This window comes from Cyprinus carpio, chromosome B9 (assembly GCF_018340385.1).
Source record: "Cyprinus carpio isolate SPL01 chromosome B9, ASM1834038v1, whole genome shotgun sequence".
In the NCBI taxonomy this organism is placed as follows: Eukaryota; Metazoa; Chordata; class Actinopteri; order Cypriniformes; family Cyprinidae; genus Cyprinus; species Cyprinus carpio.
In genome coordinates, this window is record NC_056605.1 from 26,214,978 (window position 1) to 26,235,027 (window position 20,050).

The 20,050-nt window shown below is 38.1% G+C and overlaps 1 protein-coding gene across 1 annotated transcript in view; it reads right to left on the minus strand.

The window, feature by feature from the left end:
* Positions 1–3,430: 3,430 nt before the first annotated feature.
* The window catches only part of LOC109093031 (pre-mRNA-splicing factor CWC22 homolog), a 48,099-nt gene continuing 31,479 nt past the window's right edge, over positions 3,431–20,050 (minus strand). Inside the window, exons 16-21 of the mRNA XM_042731746.1 lie at positions 9,441–9,518; positions 8,773–8,925; positions 8,462–8,589; positions 8,279–8,380; positions 7,988–8,196; positions 3,431–4,346 (exon numbers count right to left, since the gene is read on the minus strand). Of these exons, the coding sequence (XP_042587680.1) occupies positions 3,778–4,346; positions 7,988–8,196; positions 8,279–8,380; positions 8,462–8,589; positions 8,773–8,925; positions 9,441–9,518 (1,239 nt within the window). The 3' untranslated portion in view covers positions 3,431–3,777. The remainder of the gene's footprint in view (positions 4,347–7,987; positions 8,197–8,278; positions 8,381–8,461; positions 8,590–8,772; positions 8,926–9,440; positions 9,519–20,050) is intronic.

Sequence of the window (20,050 nt, forward strand, 5' to 3'; positions counted from 1 at the left end):
TATTTATATAGAATTCGTAATTTTTAGAAATCATCACGCATGCTCATCCCGATACCTCAGGGGCAGCGCTACCTGAGAGCACATACTGTATGCCCTACTTTCACTGTCTGTACACTGCCTTCCTCTCAGTCTCCCTATGGGAAGCATTCATTTTGCAATTATATGCCAATAATAAAAAAATAAAATAAACATTTATATTGGGATATTGCTATGCCTTTACTATTTAATACTATCCTAAAAAATGTAAGATAAACTGATCAAAGAAAATAAACTAAAGTCTTAAAAATAATAAATACATAAATAAATACACTACCCCTTTTTTGAACTGATCTCTCTCTCTCTCTCTCTGTGGAAGGACAACTGGGAATGTTATCCTGGGCCCATTCATAACAATTGTCCTGGTTACATGAATTTAAGCAATGGTCCTGTGCATGTTATATGAAGTTTCAGATTTAAAATAAGAATTTATCACAATTTTGCTCTATTTTACGGAAAGATCTGGTTCGAGGAACCATCTTTGAACATCTGAAACCCATTCCCTAATAAAACCAATGGCTCTCATTCTTTAAGCGGGGGCAGCTTGAGTCAAGTTGGACTTCAGTAAACAAGGTTCGAATGAAGTTTAAGATGTCTGCTGTGGTGAGATGGTCTGCCAGAACGTATAGACCCCTAATTGCACGCTACAGTAATAGTGATCTACAAAATAAAATCTATTTTAGAATTTAAAAACAGGGTATGAGGAAGCACCCACACTGCACTCCACCCGTTCATTCACTTCCTGTGGTGACGTTGGGCAGAGCTTCCCTTCATAGAGATATTTTCTTTCCAGGCGTTCACAGTACTGCCCATTCTCACACTGACAGCATGAGTATGAAATACATGGGCCACATTTTTCAGCGGGATGTCTGTAGCGGCAGGAGGTAGATGAGAGCGGTAGGTGTAAATGAATTTTTCCATTAATAATCCTAAATAAAAACATGCATGCACAGACATTAAAGGAATAGTTCACCCAAAAATGAAAATCGCTGACAATTTACTCACCCTCAGCCCATCCAATACATAGATGAGGTTTGGGTTTTCAACAGATTTGAAGAAATTCGACATCGCTCACCAATGGATTTTCTGCAGTGAATGGGTGCCATCAGAATGAGAGTCCAAACATCTGATAAAAACATCACAATAATCCACACCACTCCAGTCTATCAGTTACCATCCTGTGAAGGGAAAAGCTGTGTTTGTAAGAAACAAATCAGTCAAGAGGTTTTAACTTTTAGCCAACATATTTGTTTTCAAACTCTCTTGGACTCTTTTTGCTTGTAAATAGTGCTTGATCTGTGCATATTCCTCTCCTGATTCAGACAAGATGACTTTTACTGGAGAAAACTATATTATAGACAGGACTCACATATTAGCCAGAAGCAGTGGTTTGAAGTTAAAAAGAATCTGGACAGATGAATGGAGTCATGTGGATTACTGTGATGTTTTTATCAACTGTTTGGACTCTCATTCTGACGGCACCCATTCACTGTAGAGGATCCTGCAAGTGAGCAAGTGAAATAATGCTAAATGTCTCCAAATCTGTTGCTCCAATAAAGCAACAAACTCATCTACTGTACATGTTAGATGGCCTGAGGGTGACTACATTTTTAGCAGATTTGAAGTTTTTGAGTCAACTATTCGTTTAATAGACATGGATGCATGAATCTTAAGTACATCGGATGTTGGTGTCAAGTCTATCTCATGTGTCCCAGGATTAAGTCAGGTCTGATAAAAGCTGCTATTCCCAAATCTCTGAATGCACTCAATTATCTCACCTCATTTCATAACCACAATAATGCATTTATGTATAAATGCTGACACCAACAGAAGAAGATCAGATGCATCTATGCACAAAAACCAAACGTTCTGCAATAAAGACCACATGAAGCAAAGTGAATCTTGAGTTAGGTGTGCAAACTGGCAGTTAGCTGTGAATGGAAGGGGTCTGCTTACAAAAATGTCTCGTGATACCAAGGTGCAAAATTCCTGCAGAGATGCTGGTGACGAAGAAGGAGCTTTTCCAGAAGTGACTCTGACAGTGTGGTGTCGAAAGAGTTGGAAATAACCAGTCTATCTCTTGCTCCACTGATAATGAAACAGGCAAGCTTTTCCCTCCAGAGCACTCTTCCGCTTCTTTTGTAGAGAGAATCAAGTTCATGTACTCTGATACAGTCAAGAGCCTGTCTCAAGCAGAAACTGATGATAAACAAGACATTTAAGTGCAGAAACAAGTCATTAGTTATGTGTGTGTGTGTGTGTATATATATATAGTATAAATGGGAAAAAAAAAGTACAAATAACCTGAATACGTTTTTGTATCATACAGCAAACCTGGGATCCTTCCTCTCTGAAATGACTGGCAGCTCTCTATTGATGACCTTTAATTCATATGCGTTTCGCTGCTTTACAATCCCAGTGGGCTTGTCCTGCATCCCATTAACATCGGCTACAAAGAAAAGGGCTGTTTCTATATCGGGCTTCACTTATGAAGTCTAGGCTCAGTTACCCCTGAAGGTCACGGCAGATGTGAATCCTATAAGGCAGCACGGCAGAAATCAGCGAAAGCAAAGTAGCTTCTCGTCCAATGCTGCCGTGCTGTTCGAAACACTGCAATGAAATTTCAGTGCATCTGAAATGAGATGTGACAGAATTCGCATGTGGTGCATTACACTAGGCGCAACACCAAACAGATTGTGTACCACAGAAATGTTACTCGATTAAGCTCTAACACTGACAAAAGCCATCGAGAAAGAAAACCCTGATTTTTCATTTGTAATTTTATCTGTAAAGTGAAAATCAGAACAGTTAGGGCTAGGTGAAACACTGAAAAATAAACTTATCTTGATATTCTTGAAAACCATCAAATTGCCATTAATATATAAATATTTTTAATTTAAAAGCAATATTCTATTTCTGTAAACATTTCCAAGACATTCAGAAAACTGAATCAATTCATGAAAACTGACAAAATCAATCTTGGAAATACCATATTTGCTTAGGGATGTGCTGATATTAAAAATGTAACTTCAAAAATCTGATTATCAAAAATATTAAACAGCTCAACATTGAAAAGATGTTTCTTAATCAGCATTTTAAAATAATTTCTGAAGTATCATGCAACACTGAAGAAAAGCTGAAAATTCAGCTTTGCAATACAGTTTTAATTACATTTTTAAATATACTTAAGTTGTATTGTTATTTAACAAAATTACTGTTTTTACTGTATTTTTGAGCAAATAAATTTAGCCCCCCTCAAAAAAAATCTTACCGACTCCAAACATTTGAATGGAAGTTTATATATTTTATATTGCTAGCAAAATCCTCACAATACATCTTTAATATTTGCCTAATTAGTTTGAATCAACTGCGGCTTTAATAATCACAGTGAACCTTTTATATTTATAGCAAATGTCATCTTTAATCTTGCTTTTCCCAATTACTTCCAAAACAACAGCAAAAATACTATTGGGCAAGGATACATAAAATACAAAATGTCCCCGACCATATGAACACAGCCTCGTTTAACCGCTAAAATAGTTTCAGAAACACCTTACACAGCATCAGTGTGTGTACGGTACATTTCCACAAGTGTTCTCAACAGCTGCTCAGAAATCATTATGTTTTACTGTATAACAACACAGAGGCTAAGCAAAAGCACAAGGGTGAAAGCCACAGTGAACGAGGAACGGCTCAAAACTGGTACGATATCATGATCTTATTCCGTCTTCCTTCAGGCGGCTATCTGTGTCTCCTTGGTGAGCTATCCCTGCTCCTCTCGTCTTTCCTCCTGGGCTCTTTGTATCGGTCAGAATTCCTGTTCTCTTTGTCCACCCTCTCCAAGCCGTTCTTGTACGAGCCCCTGGAGTCGATCTCTTTGCGGCTCCTCTCTCGTGACTTTGACCTGTCCCGGCTCCGTCGCAGAGGCTCCTTCTCTCTGCTTCTGCGTCTATCTTTGTCCTTGTCCGCTCTGGAGTGTTTGCCATCATCCCTGTGCCTGCGTGAATCCGGCTGTCGGTCCTCGTGGTCCGGAGCATGCTGCTCCTCTTTATGTCCTCTCCCGCGCTCAGGTTCTCCTCGCTGTCGAGCAGGGGGCGACTCGTCCTCATGCGCCCGGCGGCGAGAATCTTTGTGGTGCTTGTCGGAACCGTGGTGGTCTTCGTTGCTGTCGTCTTGCCGCCGGTTCTCAAGTCTCTTGCTGGGCCGCTCCTCCAGAGGAGATCGCTGGTTTGCTGACTTGCTGGAACTCTTCTTTTCCTTGTTCTTGTCCTTTTTCTTGCCTGAGGCCTTCTTACGCCTTGAGTCAGAGTCTGTGAAGGGAAAGAAGAATTTCATAAGTATTCGGAGGAACCAAACATAAATCTGTAATTCTGGTTCTGATTGCACTTTTGCAATTATACCTTAGAAGCCATTCAGAAAGAACTCATTCTTCCTTTCTAATGCACTAATTTTCTATTGTTTTTCTACGTAAACATACACTAGACAAGACGTGTATGACCATTGCGCTCATATAATGTGTCTTTTTCAGTGTCTTGCATATGAGTGGCGCATTAAGACGCTGTGTCAAGTTCAACTTTTACATGCAGCAGTATTCAATGTCGGTTCCAAGTCAACGGACCAATCAGAAGACCCTGGAGGCGGAGCAAGCGTTGCAGGCTTTTGTTTATAGTAGCAAGCTGGCATGGCAATCGCCCCTTTGCAAAAACCTGCCCTCCTTAGTTACTGTTGCTATTTCCGACAAGCCATGTCTTTCTCACACTACACGTTCTCACGTAGTAAAAAATACATCGTGGAGCAAAGCGGAAACTAACAACACACTGACAATCAAGACTGAGCAGGTTACTTTAGGTATGAAACATGGTCTCAGCCTTTAAATTTTGTCATTTTTTTAAAGGAATTCAAACAATAAATACCATTTTGTGGTACTACTTTAGTAGTCCAAGCAGCACACATGAACCAATCATCTTTACTTAAAGCACGAAAAAACAAGAATGAACATCAGAACGTATTTTATTTCAACCACAGAAAGATGTCAATAATTTTTTTAAGTTTAAGTCCACCAAAGTTAATCTACTCTCATGTCTTGTAGCGCTGTCAAAGTGGCTGAAAAACTAAATTCGAAATTGTATTTAAATATTATCAATATTAGAGTTGTATTCGAATTTAAAAGGCATAATTTCAGTTAGGGGGAAAAAAGCTTTTAGCTTCTCTCCTGAGGCCACAAGAGGGCGGATCGAGCAATATATTATGCACATTTCTTCAAAGCATAATAAAATAACACTACTATCTTTGAAAAATGTGCATAATGTTTAAAATTATGTTTATAAACCATATATAATTAATAAAGTTGCTTAAACAATTAGAAACAAAACAGCATCGTGCATGTAAGTATAGTTTAATATAAAGAACCAAAAATCAATCACAAAGAGTACTTTCTTCATTTAAAAACTTGAGATGCAGTGGGATGGGGAAAACCGCCATAAAGGCTCGAGACATGTTTTTTAAAAGTTGAACTTTTGAAAGATTGATTTTACATGGCTTTCTAAACATGTGACTCTTGGGTGAGACGCGAGTGCAGCGGTGACAGATGTCCCTCTAGAAAATGCAATGAATATGCATTCTGTGTGAACAGCTTGGTTTCGGTTTTGACGTAAACAACATCTTCCATTGATTGTTCTCTTTTTTCTGCAATATTCTGAATGAACAATGTAGCAGCACTGCGTCTAGTGGGTTCAACTAGATAGGCTAACAAAAACATTACATCGTCATCGCATCTCGTGCACCACTGATAAGGCTGCCTGACGCTCACCTAAAATTTGGAATCACATAAAATCGTTGCATTCGAATGTGGATTTTTATTTTAAATTCGACGAATATTCGAAATTCAAGTTTTTTGTTTTTTTGACAGCCCTACTGTTTTGATTTGCGTGATGAAACGTTAATAGCAACAGATCTTTTCCTCAATATTTTCCAATTCTGATTCCACTTTTGCCATTTAGCACTAGTCTTAAAAGTTGCGATATATCTTAAATAGCAACAGACATGATCTTCCATGTCTGATTCCACTTTTGCGATTATGCACTGGCCTTAAAGTTATGATGTAACAATAACAAACAGATCTTTTCTCACATATTCTTCCATATGTGATTCTAACTTTACATTTATACACTGGCCTTTAAGTTGCAATGTAACAAAAAAAACAACAGATTTTCTATATTCTACCATATCCGACACCACTTTTGTGATTAATCACAGGCCTTAAAATTGTGATAGGCCTATATCTTGAATAGTGACATCTTTAACTGATCAACTCATAAGAGTCATTTTTGCGACGAGCAGTGTGAGATTTGATGAACTACATCACTCAATCTGGCCTATTTCACTAAGCCCAGTAAGATCAAACCACTAACTTGTTTACACCTATAAAAAATGAGCAGTGTTAAATATGTTTGCACATGCACACGTATCAGGGAACTGTTAGAGAACAGGAAGTATGTCTTCCTTGAAAAGCAGCAATAAACATCAATTAACAATCATTAAACGGTAGCAGAGGAGATGAGAGAGGCCTGACATCACATCTTTTCTAAAAATGTAACTTCATTAACAGCCTCGAGAACAAATTACTGCACTTGAATGGCTGCGGCTCACAGACTCCTGTCAGAATCTGCATGTTCTCAAATCTAATTATAATCACTTTTTACACAGTGCTGAAACCACAAAAAGTGTCTATTTTCATGCAGATTGGGAGGGGAAGTGTTTATAACAGTGTTTGTCATCACGCCGTAATTCAAAACAAGCTATTTATGAGCAATTTCTGGCTGGGATGAAGATTTTTCTGCCCTGGAAATTCGATCTATTAAATAAATCGAGGTTTTGCCCTATTGATCAATCAATCTATGGCTTTCATGTTATATAGATTGTACTCATAAAAACAAATATTTTAAAATTGAGTAAAACAAAAAGAGAATTTCATATTGTTTCTAGGCCTGGAAACTTTAAAAATGCTGATTTTTACAGGTTTTCCATTATTGCAGAGATCCTTAATAGCTGAAACTCAACAGAATTTGAAAGCCAGTTTTGGCTAAATTTGAGAATGTATGTGATGGGATCTACAAATTGGTCACTCCATCCTGATGCAGGCTGATGAGTGACCGGTCATCAGAGCTCAGGAAGGGAGGGGGAAAACACTCCATAACAAGCAGAATAATTAAGGAAGAAAAACAAACACAAACACAAAACGGATCTCACGTCAAGTCCAGACATGAACGGCATGAATAATTAGGCACTGGGCCAATCGCCACACTTTCTTTCACACTTAATGAGGTTTTAAAGTTATGATGGAAAACAGGATTGCCTGCGCTCTTGTTCAATACAACAGTTTAGTCTACAACGCAGACACAATGTAACATCAACAATCCAAATCTTTCCATTCAATCTAAACCATAAAAATGGGACATTTAGTTTTGGTTATGTCAACAAAATCATAAGCAGATAAAAGTAATGTTCAAGTTGGGAATAAAGTAGGGCTGCATGATAAAAAAATAACATCCATATCACAATATTGCTTAGTGTGATAGTGAAGGCTGTAATTTAATAGTAATCCAATAGTTCATCCCTAAAAGGATAGTTCACACTCAAAAAAGTTTTCAAAGCAAATCATTTTTTTTTATTTTTTTATGGTCCTTAAAATCACCCCAATCATTTAAGAACGATTCATTCTTTCCAAATTCACAGAAAAGTCCTGTATTCTTTTCATATCACAATATGACAGAAATACAAAATATCGCAGTGCCATTTTTTTCCAACATCATGCAGCCTTAATTATAAGGAACATTTAACTAGTTTAATCAACTCTGTATCTGATTCAACTTAAATTATTTTAGTACTTCAAATAAAGTAGGTTAGCCAATCATAACAGATAATAAACTGATAATTCAGATGGTTTCGCTACCTGAGGAGCTGTCACTGCTGGAGGAGGAGTCTGAGTCGCTGGACGAATCCGAGTCACTGTCACTGCTGTCACTGTCAGATGACGAATCTGAAGATGAGGAGGAGTCTGAAGAAGAAGAGGAAGATGAGGAAGAATCCGATGACTCCACTTCCTGATTCTGGGTCATGATCATCTTAGGAGCGTTCTTCAGATGTTCTCTCAACTCATCCCTGAAAGAAAATAAAAGTTCAGTACTCATTTGTTCTCAATAATGGGAGCCGACCCAAAAGGAGAGATTTCACAGGTACGTACGTCAGTCCTCCAAGGCCAATTGATGTGAAGAAATTAATGGCAAATCTCGTGTTCCTCGGGTTGTCACGTGGGAAAAGACCCTCGAAGAAAGACTGAAGAGTCCTGAAGAATAAACAAAAGATATGGTCCATTAATTAATTATCGATTAACTGTATTCAATGCAACACAAAGGAAAGCACGTACATGTCCTTCAGTCTCTCATTCAGTTTTGGCAAACCCATATAAGCACAAAGTTCCTGGAACAAAATCTTCACAAAGATACGACTGGAGGATGTTGTTGTGTCTTCACTCATTTTAACACATTCAAGGACCTGAGAGAGAGAGAGAAAAAAATAATACTATTTTACTACATCAGGAAACCAATAATGTGTCTGGCCATATTGATGTGTTCTTGTCTAAAACGTATTTACAGCTTGCGGGATGCATTCGTTTATTAGCCATGTCTAAATGCTGATGTGGTGAATGTAATGAAAGAAGTAATAAAAGTTACTCACACTCCATGGAATGGAGTCTGTGTAGAGGAGATGAGCAAACATTCGAGAAACATTACGCAATTTGTTGGTTTCAAGCCGGTGGATGGTTTCATACTGTTCCTGGAAGATGGCTTCAAAACTCTCCATATATTCTTTCTTCAGCAGGCAAAACCTCTACATGAAGAAACAAACACAACTGTTGTGATCTTGCACCAATAGTGCAGATGAGGTGCATGTCAAATTAAATATTCGTAAATCTAGAGAGAAAAGAATGCTGCCTTGTGTCATGTTGGAATCTATAAATAAACACTTCAATCAAATAATTTTTTAAGCCATGAATTACAAAAAAAAAAAAATTACATTTAAACAAAAGTAAATAAATAATCTTATGATAACATTACTAAAGAAAAAAAATATAAAAATTAATAAAATAGTGAACAAATAAATTAATTAAAAATTAACTAAAATTAAAAATGAGATATAAAATAAACAGTTCATCTTATAATGAAATTAATATGCAAACTAAACTGAAATAAATTTATATTTATGTGTATGCATGTATGTATGTATGTGTGGTTAAAAAAAAATCTAAATAAATTTTAAAAATCAACATGCAACTACAAAATGACATTAAAAAAAGTTTTAATAAAGCAAAATAAAGAAATTTAAAAAGTGAAAGACATTCTCACCCCAGCTAGGAGACCAAAGAACTTCTCGTATGTTCTTTGCTGGGCACAACAGTCCAGGATCATGTTGCACAGTTCTTTCTGTGGAGAGAAACAGATGCACATGAAAAAAATAAAAAAATCCCAAACACAGACTGAGCATCAGGGCATGGCACTTTAAAAGAAACATCAAGGAAAAGTGTGGGGCTGATCATCCATTCCCAGCACTTCTCCACTAATGCCTATTGATCTCATAACCTCATATCTTCACCAAGGAGCCTAGGTATCTGAGACAGACAGCCTCAAGATCAATTTAACAAATTAAACCTGAACGCATTAGATGAGACGATCTAAAAACTGCTCTGGTGAACTCTCAAGGCCCCTTCCTCAAGTGCACTGGATACAGGTCCAGGCACATGAAGCACGAAACACTTAAGATATGATTAATCATTCAGAGGTTTTTGTAAAATAGAAAAAACTACTTAATGAAAAGATCACACAAAGCCATCGGCTTCAGAAGACTCATACAGACTACTCTTATGATACTTTTTGTTATTTTGGTCTTTAGGCCTCATTTACACTCCTTATATTCAAAAGAGTTGCCAGGACATTATACAAATTTTTACAATTCAATACAGGTATAAAAATACATATAGGTGAATAAAGTAACCTTGTTAGTGCCTGCACGCAGCGAAGAAAAAAAAACAAAAAAGGTCTGACCCCAAACTTACAAAATATCCTCATATAATTTAATCACAAAAACAAATAAATCCAAATAAATAAGAATGTCAATTAAAAAAACACAAATCACACAAACTAAACTCAAATTGTGAAACTTGTGTATTAAATAAATTCAGTGCACACAGACTAAAGTAGTTCAAGTCTTTAGTTCTTTTAATTGTGATGATTTTGGCTCACATTTAACAAAAACCCACCAATTCACCATCTCAACAAATCAGAATACTTCATAAGACCAATAAAAAAAAAAAATAAATAATAATAATTTTTTAGTGAATTGTTACATGTACTCAATACTTGGTAGGGGCTCCTTTTGCTTAAATTACTGCCTCAATTCGGCGTGGCATGGAGGTGATCAATATGAGGCACTGCTGAGGTGGTATGGAAGCCCAGGTTTCTTTGACAGTGGCCTTCAGCTCATCTGCATTTTTTGGATCTTGTTTCTCACTTTCCTCTTGATTTCTACAGGGTTCATCTCTATGGGGTTCAGGTCTGGTGAGTTTGCTGGCCAGTGAAGCACACCAACACCATGGCCTTTTGGCAGTGTGGGCAGGTGCCAAATCCTGCTGGAAAATGAAATCATCATCTTCAAAAAGCTGGTCAGCAGAAGGAAGCATGAAGTGCTCCAAAATTTATTGGTAAACGGGTGCAGTGACTTTGGTTTTCAAAAAACACAATGGACCAACACCAGCAGATGACATTGCACTCCAAATCATCACAGACTGTGGAAACTTAACACTGAACTTTAAAACTGTAAACTGTAACTGTAAACTTAAAACTTAGGCTATGAGCTTCTCCACCCTTCCTCCAGACTCTAGGACCTTGGTTTCCAAATGAAATACAAAACTTGCACTCATCTGAAAAGAGGACTTTGGACCACTGGGCAAAAGTCCAGTTCTTCTTCTCCTTAGCCCAGGTAAGACACCTCTGACATTTTCTGTGGTTCAGGAGTGGCTTAACAAGAGGAATACTACAACTGTAGCCAGTTGTGTGGCGGCTCTTGATGCCTTGACCCCAGCCTCAGTCCATTCCTTTTGAAGTTCACTCAAATTCTTGAATCGATTTTGCTTGACAATCCTAAGGCTGCGGTTCTCTCAGTTGGTTGTGCATCTTTTTCTTCCACACTTTTTCCTCTCCACTCAACTTTCTGTTAACATGCTTGGATACAGCACTCTGTGAACAGCCAGCTTCTTTGGCAGTGAATATTTGTGGCTTACCCTCGTTATGAAGGGTGTCAATGATTGTCTTCTGGACAACTGTCAGATCAGCAGTCTTCGCCATGATTGTGTACTTTAGCCTAATGAACCAAACTGAGAGACCATTTTCAAGGCTCAGGAAACCTTTGCAGGTGTTTTGAGTTGATTAGCTGATTGGCATGTCACCATATTCTAATTTGTTGAGTGAATTGGTGGTTTTTTGTTAAATGTGAGCCAAAATCATCACAATTAAAAGAACCAAAGATTTAAACTACTTAAGTCTGTGCGTACTGAATTTATTTAATACACAGGTTTCACAATTTGAGTTGAATTACTGAAATAAATGAACTTTTCCACGACATTCTAATTTATTGAGATGCACCTGTACATACACATTTTGAAAGAATTTGATACTTTTTATTCAGCAACTATGCATTAAACTGATCAGAAGTGACATTAGAAAGTAATTTATGCAGAATGTTGTGAAAGAAAATTATCACTGATTCCACATAAATATTAAAGAAATGTTTTCCACATTGATAGTTATATGTTTTTTTCATTTTTTGAACATCAATTCAACACATTAGAATGATTTTTAAAGGATCATGTGATACTGAAGACTGGAGAAATAATTAATCTGTCATCATAGGAATATATTACATTTTAAAATATATTCAAATAGAAAACGGTTATTTTACATAGTAATAATAGGTTTTTATTGCATTTGTCTTAGTGAGCGTTAGAGACTGGCCGACTCCAAATACAGTACGGAACAAAAAATACTTTTGAAGTCAATGGGGACCAGAAATTGCTTGGTTATCCACATACTTCAAAATATCTTCTTCTGTGTTCAGTTGAAGAAATTTAATCATACAGGTCTGGAACAACTTGAAGGTGAGTAAATCATGACAATTTTCATTTTTGGGTGAACTATCACTTTAAGGAAGGTTATTCCAAGCATTTAGAGCAGAAATGTCAAAAAGTCTGCTGTGACTGGAGGCATGCAAAGAAACCTATGGTGGAGAGGTGATGTCAGGTAATTCAGTTCAGGGTAAAAGTTTGAAATCCCTAATTGAACCTTTCCTCATGCCTGTCCTTGCTGTGATCCTGCCTTCAGATGCCCATTCCTCCCCTCATAGGAAACAGGACGAATTCGCCGCTCCAAACACCCACTTCACACCTGCGGCTGGCTCAGCTGAGCTCCAGAGGTCAGCGCTGCCCTTCGCTGTAGATGTAACATCTCATCCTGCTGCACGGATACAAGAGCTGCCACACTTCTGTACTTATATCTTATAACACTCCAGAAGCCTACTGATTTCAGCCCCACATTTATTCATCAGGGAGCTCAAGATTAGAAGGAGGAATGGCATGCTTGTGATCAACTTACAAATGAAACCCCGACAGGCTGGCACCAAATTAGAGTTGAAGTGGAAAGCTTAAGGAGGTCTAAAACACTTTCAACTGAAGGATATCAAAAAGTGGAGTGTCCAGGCAGATGAAGTATTGAGCCCTGATGAGATCGGTTCTGACTCTTCTAACAGGTGCCTGCAGGCAGCGAGCCACATGTGCCAGGTGTGACGGTAAGGTGTTCTGATCACAGAACAGTTTGAGACGGAGTGCGGAGCAGAAAGGTGGTTCAGCCCTACGGCACCAGTCTCTCATATTAACACCCTGTATATATATTTCAGGGAGGTGAAATCGCCTAGTCTGTGCTTGATTGCTGATAAGAAACCTTTTCTCTCCTTTGAGTGATATCATTAGAGGAAAGGAGGGGAGGGGGGAGATTTTTGGTGAATTATGACTAAGATTTCAGAAAACTGATTATTTATTAGAACTTTCATGTTGCATTTTGTGTCCCTAGTGAAAAACAAATATACTAAAATGTATCTGAAATGAATTTATTTCATGCTAAGTATACTACAAATACATTTACATATCTATGTGATGATAATAAAATTACCCTGCATTTTTACTTTTATTATACTAAACTGGAACTAATTAAGTCAACTAAAGATATACTAAATTGTATTTGAATGGTACTATTGCAAGTATACTTCAGTTACTTTTGAAATATCTGGCATTTAAAGACCAATATTATTCAAAGATCATATAATTCTCACCAATAGTGACATTAAAACAGATTTTAGGCTTAATATTAAGAAATGTGCATTGTCCACAAGTAGTACTCCAATAGAGTCTAATTAGATTTTTTATTTTAGTAAGTCTCAAGCGATATGTCAGTATATATGTTAATAGATTTTAATTATACTTGGTATGAAATAAATGAATCTTAAATATTACTTTTGTTTTTTACTATAAATTATATATACCATTCAAAAGCCCAGGGTAATTTTGTGAAATATTATTACCATTTAAAATAACTGTTTTCTATTTAAATGTTTTGAATTCTAATTTATTCCTGTGATGCAAAGCTGAATTTTTCGCTGCCATTATTGCAGTTTTCAGTGTCACATAATCCTTCAGAAATAATTTTTGGTGCTCAAGAAAAATTTATCACAATTTTAAAAAGGGTTATAATGCATAATATTTGATGGTGATGCAAGTCTTTACTGTCACATCTGATTAATCCTTGCTGAATAAAAGTATTAATTTCTTTCCCAAAAAAAAAAAAAAAAGTACTGAATCTTAACTTTGGACAGTTGTTATTATTTGAAAACAAGGGTGAGTAAACAATGACAATTTTTGTTTTGCCTTTATTTCTGAGACCAACACATCTCAGATATTACCAATGCAGCTGTCAGTACAGCTTTCCAGTTTCAGAAGAAATCCAACTATGGTTCTCTGACTCAGCTAATACCTATTCCTCAAGTATGAACAGGGAAATCCCTGCTAATTAAACTGCTCTAATAGCACCGGCAGCATTACTGTGCAACAGACCAAGCAGCAGCACAAATCCACGTTTTGGCATTGGTGAATCACTCTCTGATTCGCTCATTAGCATCATCCTCATTGCCTCAAGCAAAGAAACCAAAGTTGAGCTTTAGAGATTCTGTCAAGGAGATGTCAGGTAAATCTCTTCAGCCCAAAAGGCCGGAATCCCATAGTGGCCCTTTGTGGAGGGATTACACGCTCATTTTAGCCCTTCCTTTTTCGCACCTGCGGCCCGGTTGAGCTCCCGCATGCCCTCACTGTAATGGTGCTTTTCCACTGCGTGGTACGACTCGGTTTACTTTTCCACTACAGTTCAGTACCTCTTTAGAGTGGGCGGGATCATTCACATGTCGTTATAGTTGCGCCGCCTCTACTGCCGTGACTCCTGAAATTTTTTTTTATTCTGCGTCTCCCCATCAAGCTCTCGCTCTCCGCTCCGCTCTTTACTTCCTCAACAGACAACGAAACAGCCACTTTTTGTGCTGATTTGTGTTGCAAGCAGGGTTGCCAGGTTTTCACAACAAAACCAGCTTAATTGCTACTCAAAACTAGCCCAATCACATTTCGAGGGGGATCCCCTGGTACAAATCATATTGGGGTGGGGTAAAATATAAGTTTTTGCTGGGGTTCCCCTGGTAAAATACGCATTTTAGGGGCTAAAAAACCGCAGACTTTGCAACACTGGTCACAAGTTCAGTGACGCAGGTAGTGACTATTTTCTCCGGCCAATCAGCAGTGATCAGCAGAGTTTACACGTCACGTTTTGCTAACGGTACGGTTCACTTGGAACCTCAACCGAGGTGGTACTAAATAAAGTACCAGGTACTGTACCTAGTGGAAAACCCCCCAAAAGTGAACTGTACCGAGCCGTATTGTACCGTACCATGCAGTGGAAAAGCCCCATAAGTGCAACATCTCACCCTCTCCCCTCTGTTTTGACTGCTAGGATACATTATATCTAGAGAAACCACAGAATGATGGATGGATTGTGATTGACATGAAGCTGATAGAAGTGTTTCCCTCAGGACAGACTAGTAATTTTTGAAGAGAGATATGAGAGGAAGGACGTGCAGGAGAGCATCCGTGATGTGAAATCTGTAATCGTGCACAGCAAGACTGTTGCCACAGATGACCGGCCATCTGCTCTGCAAAGACTGATGGAAAAGAAATGGCGAAATGCCATTAGGTTTTATAAAAGTAGCAGCACAAAGAACAAAAAGAAACAAATGAAGGGCTTTTACCATTTAAAGAAACTTCTAAACCATGTCAGCCTTTTTCATTTCCTCTGAAAAGAAATTGGCAGCGCTGTCAAATCGAACAAACAACCAACACAAGGACTGAAACCCAGACAATCAATATCCACTTACCACAAGTATATCCACAATACAATAAAACTTCTATATTGAGAGCAAAAAAATAAAAAATAAAAATAAAAAAAATAAAAAAAAAAAGGAGGAAACTTTCTTTTGCTAAAACCCGATTATCAAAAAATTAGAAGCTGAAACCTCACAAACAAACCAGATCAACTGAATCACTGGCACACATGGGACATTGAGTGAACTTGTTCAGATGCACAACATCATTCCCTAAGCGCACAGGGCTCAGCAACATAACCTTTTTCTTTTTGCGTAAATGAGTGCAGCCCGAGTCTTACGCATCTACCTGTGGGACAGGCAGAAAAAGTCAGGATGAAGATCAAGAACAAGCTGGAGGATTCAATCAATAACTCCAAGGAATGAAAGCTCAGGTGAAGAGCACAGTGCAGGAGAAATGTATTTTCCATTACCCCTGTATGGGGTGTGAAATATACTCTGCACAAGCTGAATAAATATTACATGCAATTTTATAAAGATGTCAAAAGCACAGGCACACCAGTACCATGTTGATTCAATACACACACAAAAAAAGAATGGTATTAACTATTAATACCATAACTATTAATAGCAAACAAAATCTTTGTTAGTATTTAGTGTGATATTACAAATTGTGAAATTTCACTGGTTTTGGAATCATACTGAGGGTTAGGAATTTGAACACACTCCAAACTCTAAAAGGGATGGAGATATGACAAAATTTAAATCTCGATTTTGTTTTTAAGTTTAAGTTTTTTAACTAGTCAACTTGAAAATGTAACTGCAACATGATTCAAGTTGCTGGTAGTGACTTCCATGGTATTTTTTCCAATGGCTACCAGAAACTGTTTACATTCTTTAAAGTACCTTCTGAGGGTGGGTAAATGTTCCTTGGGAAAAACAAAATTGTGTTTCTATGGCATCATTGCAAGAACCTTTCATTTTAAGAGTGTTGAACGGTAGTGTAACTCCTTAAAGGGGTCATATGATGCTGCTAAAAAGAACATTATTTTGTGTATTTGGTGTAATGAAATGTGTTTATGCGGTTAAAGGTTCAAAAAACACATTTTCCTTCTGAAACACGCCGATTTTTACAAGGGTCATTGGTCTGAAAAACGAGGTGTGCTCTGATTGGCCAGCTATCCAGTGCGTTGTGATTGGCCGAATACCTCAAGCGTGTGACGGAAATGTTAAGCCCCTTAACATATTGTTATGCCCTGTCCGGCCGGAGCAGCGAGTTTCCCTTTCTCAACGAAACAGTGTCACAGACCGCACCCTTGAGTGAGCGGAGACCTAGAGTGAGCAGAGGCGGGGTGCTTGAGAACGGATTCTACGAAGTGGCGTCCGTTGGGCTTGTGGCAACCACATGTGACGACCCCGGGCTGGACTCCGCTTCATCCACGGTGAAAGCCGAGCCGGCGAGCCACAGTGCAAAGATGATGTATTTCCTCAGCGACCAGCACGGATCAGCTCCAGGCATGACAAAGCGGTTATCCTCCTCTTTTGGAAGGCCAAACAAAGTAGTTTCGCTTTCACAGTGAAACGCACAGCGTCTATACGGCGTCGGTGGCAACAACAATACTACAACGAGAATAAAAGGTATGCCTTCTTTCTTTGCGTGAACATGTGGGCAGCGTTATGCAAATCTTTCCACATACTGACATAGATATGTGGGGGCGTGTTAGAACGAGCCGTTTCAGGGGGGCGTGGACGAGTGTTAACTTTTATAAAGAATATCTCTTTAGATTTGAGACTTTAGTCTTTGCAACTTCACAGATCTTCTTTATTCACCAAGAGCTTGTAACACTCCAAAGAGAAAGGAAAATGTGAAAATTTGTTGGTGTCAGCAATCTGGCAGCCTGCGTCAAGTCTGAGGAGGGGGGGCCGGGTGAAAACCCTCTCCAATATTTTGAATTTGGACTGCAATGCCTAGCTCAACCACTCAGTGTCATTCCTACATACAGCACCCTTAAGTGACTAATCTTAGTATTTTTAATGGAGAGACAATAATAGAAAAAAAATGGGTAATATATCACAGAAACTTCAAGAAAAGTAAGGAGCAACTGAGTAACCACCTACAACGCCCCAGCATACGCATAGCAATATCCTGTCATTCAACTACAACATCCAGTTTCTTCTGACTCAGTATTGTTCAGATTAAAGAAAAAAAAAAAAGAAAAAAAAAAAAATGTTGAGGCAATTATCCTAAATGAAAACAGGCCACAGAGGAAATCTAGTCATAAATACTATAAGACACACCAAATAAACAAAATGCTGAATGGTCATCCATATCCCTCTCTGCACTTAATGCATTCTCACTCAGCAACAAACACAATGGCAGCAGAAGCTCTTTGTGAAATGAATCATTATTCGATTAGCATCTCATGCAGCTGAATTATCTCTCCGCTAACTGAATGTAGTTGTGATTCATTCTGATGCACTCAGTCCATACGTTTGTACACCATGTGGCTGAGGCTGGCGGAGGCAGAAATGTGGCTGAATAATGAACAGGCCATCTGTGAAGTCCCATGATTCATTCTGCACTTCTGATGTGTTTATTGCTCACAAGACTAATAATCGCGCCATCAACTTCACTGCCAGACAGCGGCTGCTCAGTATCAATTGTCGTTGCCTTTGCTAATTTTCACTCGAACCTTGACGAAAGTGTGCACTATGAAACACTTTACAATCCTCCTCTGAAGCTGAAACTTTGATGTGGCGACATGGAAATGATGAGACTGGCTGTGTTGTTTTCAATACATTCTGCCCTCGACATTTCAATGTAAACATCAACACAGCAAGTTAAACCGTTTATATTTTCAGACGCCAATGTTTGGCCTTCACTTTTCTGAGGGTGAAGTATGAAATTATCTCTTTAAACTGAAGGCTGAATAAGAGTGAATCACCTCCGCTTCATGGACCTCAGTGCAGACAGAATATTTAACGTGACATGAATGAAAATGAGGCCCACATTTTTTTTCTTCCACTAGAAGTTAGGGACTGAGCTACTGATGAAAAACTGTTCACATTTACATTAAATTAATCAAAAGTGACAGTAAAGACTTTAACAATGTTAACAATTCTTATTTCAAATAAACGCTGTTCTTTTGAATTTTGTATTCATCAAAGAAATGTTCCATGGTTTTATACTGTTTTCAACACAATGATTTAAAAAAAAAAACTGAGCACCAATTCAGAAAATTAGAATGATTTCTGAAGGATCATGTGACACTGAAGACTAGAGTAATGGCTGCTGAAAATTCAGCTTTGCATCACAGGGATAAATTACCATTTAAAACATTAAAATAGAATAAAATATTTAAACACATAGGGGGCAAGGACATGCAGAACCTTGGCAATGATGGGGGTTCAGTAGATCTTCAGCTCTGTAAAGCTTGTCAACATCTTGTGTGGAAACTGGAAACCAAACATGTGGTGGACTTCTTGCAGACTATAAACAAGCTCCACCCTAACGAAGACACCTGCCAATCAGTAGCAGCTGTACGGAATTTAAAGCTACATTCCACCTTTTTATAGACATCTTTAAAACATGTGAAAGTGAATGACCTCATCCCGAGGGATTTTCCTAAAATAGAAAAGTTCCTTATCTTATTAATGACAAACGTTCACCGTAAAAGTTCAACTTGAAATCACAGCTATGAATTTTAGGCAAATTGGGTGTTTTACAGGGTTCCCAAACTTTCTGACTAATGAATTTCATGAAAATGAATTAATAAATAAATACAGATAAGGGAACAAGCAACATCAACAAATAGACACCATTCAAAATCAGACTGTATCACTAAGTAATCATTCAGATGGACCATTTTCAATTCACTTATATTTTCAGGTTTTCCAAGACTGTGGAAACCCTGCAATTTAGGAGCAAAGCCAGATCACTGGGCAGAAACAGCCATAACTAAACACTCAAGGACGGTTTATTCTGGAGCGACAACTCAGGAGGGACAAAATGCAATGGGTTCCAAGGACGTGAACCTATATGTGTGAAACACAGCGCATGCCGTGATGTTAAAACGAGCTCTAAACAAGGGACTGTGTTCATTGCGTCTCATTAAAGGGAACGACCTTTAAAGATAAATGTGCCATAGTACATCAATCATACGATTAAAAAGAAATCAGGCTGACAAATCAAATCAGGCAAAAATGTATTCGTTTTAAGTAACGTTATATGTTAATGTCATTGAGATGCCTGTAAAAGTGTACACTTAATTGGCCGAACGAAACCCCAGCCAAACTTTCAGATTCCCAGTTTCAGATGTCTAGTTCCAATAATAACTTATTTATCAAACAGTGATGTTAAGGAAACCAGAGTAGTCGACATGTTTCCTCATGTTGCAAAGACACTGGGGGGTTTGAGGCAGGCTCAGGTGTGTGTGTGTGTGTGTGTGTGTGTGTATGATGACGCAGAGGACTGTGGTAGGTCTGGACAGGAGCC